Source organism: Condylura cristata, unplaced genomic scaffold (genome assembly GCF_000260355.1).
Source record: "Condylura cristata isolate star-nosed mole 26May11 unplaced genomic scaffold, ConCri1.0 scaffold00012, whole genome shotgun sequence".
Lineage (NCBI taxonomy): Eukaryota > Metazoa > Chordata > Mammalia > Eulipotyphla > Talpidae > Condylura > Condylura cristata.
This window is the reverse complement of record NW_004567113.1, coordinates 56,104,514-56,110,538: the sequence shown is the minus strand read 5'-3', so window position 1 is coordinate 56,110,538 and position 6,025 is coordinate 56,104,514. Positions and strand designations below refer to the sequence as shown.

The following is a 6,025-nucleotide window of genomic DNA, read 5'->3' as shown; positions in this document are numbered from 1 at the left end:
GCGAGGCCCCATCGTGGCAGCTAGCAACGCCTCCCGGAGGGCACAGGGGCCAGGCGCAGTGCCCACACCCAGCAGCGGCAGCCAGCCAGCGCCCCGCTGAAGACTTAGCAGTGCTGACTGAGGCAGCGCCAGACTGCAGTTAGACGTGTGAGCGAAGCCCCCGTCAGAATAATTAGTAAAGTTATGCTGTCAGCCTCAGGTATGGAATTAACAAAGGCCCCAGAGTAATTACCGAGACGCCCCAGTTATAGAGGTAGCAAAGCCCCCCAGTTAGAATAACTGCCAAGGCCCCCTAGTTACAGTCTAGCAAATTCCTCTGACCGCAACCAGCAACGCCCACTTACAGAACCAGTGGAGCCCAGTTTCATTCGCTATCAAAAAAGCCCCCAAAGTAACTAGCTACGTCCTCCCCGAAGTGACAGTGGCCAGCACCCCACCCCAAATGGCAGCAGCTCTGTCTTCGGCCGAGCGCACCCGGAGAGGCGGGCACAGGTCGGCCGTGCCGAGGAGGGCGCACAGGACGGGCACAGCCAGGGCAGCCTGCGCGCCAGGACCGGTCTGGGCCGCACAGGGCTGAGAGGCCTGGCCGAGGCGTGCCGGGCTGCCTGTCCTGCCGGCTGGGCAGGACAGCGGAGAGGACAAAGGGCAGCAGCAGACACCCCAGGGAAAGGCCGGGCGGCGTCTGGGCCGGGCCGGTGGCCTAATCAAGCGACCGGAGGTGGCGAGGCGGGGCGCCGAGGGCTGGGCGGGTGGTCAGCACCCGCAGAACCGGAGCCTCGGGCCAGAGGGAGGGTAGGCGCCTCAAGCTGGGGGCGGACGCCGCTGGTGGCGGAGGCCACGTGCACAGTGTGGCCGCCGCGAGGGTCTGTGGCCTGGACCCACACCGGCAGCCCCCGAGAGCAAGGCGAGGGCCCCGGAGCCACCGGCCTGCCGGCCTGCCTCCTGGGCGAAGTGTCGGCTGGGCTGACCCCCACCATGCGGCTCGCAGGCCAGGACGGAGACAGGCGGGCTGAGTGCAGCCACGGGCCCGCGTCCCAGCGGCGGGGACAGCGGGAAGGCAGAGTCCAGGCCGTGGGGGCCGGCGCGGCTGGAAGAGGCAGCCTGAGGGCGCCTCGTGGCGCGCACTGAGCGAGGGGGCCGGTGCCGGGTGTCCACCGGTGCCCTCCGGGGCTGTGAACAGGGCAGGCGAGAGGCAGCAATCTGGGGGCCCTGCAGCGGGAGGTGAGGAGGGGGCCACACAGGGGTCGAGGCCAGGGGAGGAAGGTCACGCCCGGAGCCTGGGGACGCTGGGCAGTGGCCTGAGTGACAGGGAGGGGCGCGATGGCCGTTTGTAAGTGAAGAACAAGCAGCAGGACAGTCCACTTACCCTATTACAATCTACCAGACGCTCTTCGTTACTGGGCATTTCTTTAGCATCTGGATGCTCTTCTAGGCCACTCCCGCCCCTGGTTTTTGTGTAAGGCTCTTAGTCATTGTGAATGGAGAAGGGAAAAGAGGGAAAGGGGGAAATTCCATTAAGACACAGTCACGAAACAGACATTCTTGTTTCACTTCTCGCTGACACACGGGCATCATCGGGCCTGCCGGCCCTCTGGGGAGCTCAGGTGGACAGCAGGGCGGCAGGGTGGCCGGCCACATGCAAGGAACGCTGCGGCCATGCACAGGCACGCCGAAATGATGTCATGGAGGGAGGGACGGGCCAGGCGCGCACACAGTCCTGCCGCTCGGCCTGGAGACCCCGGGAAGCCAGCATCTGCTGGTGCCCGGGCCTGGCCCGGCACACAGACCTGCAGGCCGGCTCTCCGGCGCCAGTGTGGAGACAGACGTTGCTCCGCACGAGTTCACGGAACAGATGAGCGCAGAAAACACAAGTGGGGACCCCTCTGCTTGTTCTTCCCAGTCCCCAGGGCTGGGCTCTAGGCGGAGTGGCGGGGGCCAGGGCGAGGGACGGCGGCCAGGGGCTGGCCGGCGCCACGGAGGACTGTAAGCCGCACGCGGTACGGGCCCGGCCATTTGCGGTAAGCAACGGTCCTTGTCCGCACTGTGCCCCGAGATCCCCCAAGCGGGAAGAGCCTCGGGACCCACCTGAGGTTCTCACTGACGGGAGGGGAGGGGTTGGGGTCACAGCAGTTTCTAAGAAGCTCCCAGGCGAGTGGGACGCAGAGGCAGGGTGCAGCCCCCACCCCAGGCCCTGACCACCTGCACATGGAAAGGCGCTGGAGCCGAGAGGAGTGAGGCCCAGGCAGGCCGGCCGGGGCACCGCTGCGTGCAGGCCTGGACTCCCGAGCTGTGAGCCTCGCCTGTCACCGCTGAGGCTCCACGAGAGACTGCCACCCCGTGCAGGACGTGGGCACCGCACGCGGCGACGCCGCGCCCTTGGCGCCCTCCGCGCCATCGGGGTGGGCCCGGGCCACGGGGCAGGCCACGGGGGCCCTGCCTGCCTCTCGCCAGAGCGGCCAGGCCTCTCCGTCCTTGCCGAGTTGCGGCTGCCTCAGCTGTCGCAAGCAGCCAGCGTCGGTGCACGACGGCAGCCCGGGCCCTGGGGGTGCGGCCCCCAGTCCAGGTCTGACGACGTGACTCGCCTGTCTGTAACTTGGGCCAAATTCTGGAATGCCTCGGAGCCCTACTCCCCTCAGATCGGAGGGCCGCCTGCCCTCCCAGATCTGTGCGGTAGCTGAGGACGAGGTCAGCCCCGGCACACGGTGAGGCCGCCCGCAGCTGTTTCTGGCCGAAGGCCGGGGCTGGGCCCGCAGCTGAGGACAGCAAGGATACCCACTGTCCCACAGCCCCACAGCCTGCACGACGTCGGGTCGCCACTCGCGCAGGAAGCTGCGTGCCCAGGGGGCAACCGGCCCCTGGACCAGGAGACAGGTGGAGCCGCCCCGGCCCTCCCCCACCCCCGCCCAGGCCAGGCGGAAGGCGTCAAGGTGACGGCTGGCGGCCACATTCTGGTCGCGGCCAAGCCCCGGGCTGCCCTGCGGCACCTTGCTTTTCACAGCCCGCCCCCGGGCAGCACGGACAGCTCTTCACGGACGCGGGCGGGAGGGGAGGCCAAGGACAGCCACTGGCCACGGCCCACGCCGCCCTCCCACACACGCCCCAGCCCAGCTCAGACCAGCCCCGAGCCCGAGCCCGAGCCCCGCCCGCTCCCGGCCCCGCGGACTAAGCACACTCACCACGGGGCTCCCGAGCGCAGGCCCTGTGCCGGGAGCGGGCGGGCGCTGACGCACGGCCCTGCCGCCTGGCCGGCTCGCCCCGCGCTCGTGCATGGGATCTCTGCTGCCGGCGCCTCCCTGCAGAGGCAGCCCCACCTGTCCCGAGGCTGGGACGGCCTCAGCTGGCCACGGCCCGCTTGCCTCTGCCTCCCCAGTGCCCGAAGGACACCGCCGCAGCTCGCCCGTCATAAGCTAAGCGGGTGTGGACAGCGAGGCAAGCGGGTGGCAGAGCGCGCTCTCGGCACCCCACTGGCACGGTGAGCCCTTTCCTCCTCCTGGGGACAACGGGAGCCCCCAGCCCGCCCGCCGGGCGTCCGCACACTGGTCACTCCGCACACAACGGGCCGCAGCGGGGCAGATGCGTGTGGGCACTGCCGCTGACTGGGCAGGGCAGCCCTTCTGGGGGTGACTCCCGACTCGGCGCCCATCCCGGAAGCGGCCAGAAGGATGCCGCACCGTCTCGCCCGGGACTGGGCGGGGACTCCACCGCTGCGAGGCACGGTCACTGGGAGGACAGGCTGCCGGCGCTTACCCACGCCCCCCAGTCGGAGCGCAGCACTCTGCATGAAATGACTGGCAGCTGCCCCCAAGGGACAGTGGCGACAGTCGAGAGCCTGGACCTGGGTCCCTCGCTGACCGATGACAAAGCAGGGGCAAGGTGCCCGGCGGCCCGATGCCCTCTCAGAGCAGGCGCGCCTGTGCTGGACGGACAGCGGTCAGCACTGCCCTCCCCCTTCTCCCTAGCCCTCCTCACGGCCGCAGGTGCTTCCACCAGCTCCCCCCAACGCTACCGTGCCAAAGCGCCTAACCCAAGTTCCACACCGGGCACGCAGCCTGGCCGTCCAGCAAGGCCGGTTTCCGCCCCGCCGGCCTGGGCCGCGCGTACCGCACAGTCTAGATGGAGCCGGAAGAACGACCCCCCGAGACCGCCGCCTTCCCGGAGACCCGGGGGAGCAGCTCACAGGCTTCCCAGGGGCACGTGACGGGCAGGCGGCACCTGAAAGTGAGCAAGGCGCCGCCCGCAGCTCCCACCGAGCAGGCCAAGCATGGACACGCATCAGGGCAGCAGCGGCGGCCACCTGGGGGCAGCAGGCTGGGGCTGCTTTAGTCCTTTCGGGCGAGAGCCGCCCCACACCCCTCCGCGGGCTGCTGGAGGCGGCGCCTGAGTGCCGGGGCGTGCTCGGCTCCGTGTGCTGTGGCGGGCGCTGGCTCCAGGCGGTGACACGAGCCGAGAGGCAGCGGACGAGCGCACGGAGCGCTCACGTGCGGTCTACTGTCCCCTAGGCCGGCCGGAGAGGCACACATCAGTGCGGGGCCACGGGAGCGGCCTCCCGGGCAAGCGGCGACCCGGCCCACAGTTCCGGCCTCGCCTGGAAATCCAGGTCAAGACCTGGACAGCCTCCAGCACCCCAAGGGGGCTGCGGACTAAATGCGCCACCTCGCCACGCCCCACGCTGGGTCCACCCCACCCCACCGCGTGGCACCACACGGGACGTCGCTCCGCAGACGCCAGCGTTCTCGACGGAGGCCTCAGGGCTCCGCCTGTCCCCTCTCTGCTGCCAGGCTGCTCTCTCACGCCCGGCCCGACACCCTTCTCACCGCTGCCCCTCGGCGCGCTAAACTCCACCTAACTCTTGAGAACTCCCAAGCTCCCGTAACTTCTTTCTCTGCCTGCCTTTCTGGTCTCAGCCGTGGCCAGCTGGGCCCTGGCCCCTCGAACGCCTCTGCAGAGTCCCCCACGGGGCCTGTCCTCCGGGCCCCCACGCACGCTGGCCTGCAGCCTCCACACGGCAGACAGGCGCTGCTGCGGGTCTCCTGCCTTCCCGCGCTGCACTGTCCGAGTTTGAGAGTCACGTCCAGGCCACGCTCACTGGTGTCCCCAGCGTGGCAATGCTGCTCTCTTGGCGACATTTTTATTGACTGATAGTCACTGCAAAAGAATGTTTTTCTCTGGGACCTCCCTGGGGGCGCAGGGGTCAGTCCCAGCACTTTGAAGCCGTCACGGCCACATCCCTGGCCAGGGAGTGACCCCAGGGCGCAGCAGCCCGTCCTGTCTCCCTGCCCACTCCCCTCAGCAGTGGGTTTCAGTGGACTGGCCAGAGTGCTCCCCGCTCCATCTCTGGCGGGTCTCTCACCCCTGCACCTCTGGGCTGCGCCCGGCGCTTCCACACACAGAAACTGAACGAACGGCCCCGCCCGGCCCCTCACCTTCACACTCCGACGCGGGGAAGAGAGGAGAGTACAAGGCTTTCTCCCACCAGGTCTGCTTCTCCGGACTTCTGTTCACCCCGTGCACATCGGTGTTCAATGCGGGGAGCTGTCAGATAAACCGATACGGGAAAATTTATAAACGTCCAGAATAAAGGGAAAACTGCAAGCATTACTCGTTATGAAGTAGCTAAAAACCCCCGATTTTTTACTAGCTGTTTTCTTAGTTTTTTCTAGAAAGGTGAACCAAAAAGGTGCGCGCGCACTCAGGGCACACAGCAGGCCTGGCTGAAGAAACACTCGCAGCAGACAAACTCTCCTCAAAGAGGCTCCTACCCGGGAAAGGTGACGGGCCCAGCGCCGAGCGGGGCGCCTCTCTAGATGTGGGGCGCAGCGGGGTGATGGGCAGCCGCGGGGCGCCGAGCATGAAGCGTGCCGGAGGAAGGGGGCCGCCCTCCTGACCCCCGCAAGCCGAGGCGGTCAGAGGACACTTCGCTGAGACGGGGCCCAGCGTCTCCTAGCAAACAGCCGCTGGGGGGAGAACCGGAGCGCGAGGCTGACGCCAAGCATGACTCGAGACCACGACAGGAGCAGCACGGCAC

At 68.1% G+C, this 6,025-nt stretch overlaps 1 protein-coding gene across 2 annotated transcripts in view; it reads right to left on the bottom strand.

The window, feature by feature from the left end:
- Window positions 1–1,131: 1,131 nt before the first annotated feature.
- KIAA0232 (KIAA0232 ortholog) overlaps window positions 1,132–6,025 on the bottom strand; it is a 42,014-nt gene continuing 37,120 nt past the window's right edge. For both annotated transcript variants that reach the window (XM_012724193.1, XM_012724194.1), the window contains exons 7-8: window positions 5,424–5,532; window positions 1,132–1,464 (exon numbers count right to left, since the gene is read on the bottom strand). In XM_012724193.1, coding sequence (XP_012579647.1) covers window positions 1,265–1,464; window positions 5,424–5,532 — 309 coding nt within the window. In that variant the 3' untranslated portion in view covers window positions 1,132–1,264. The remainder of the gene's footprint in view (window positions 1,465–5,423; window positions 5,533–6,025) is intronic.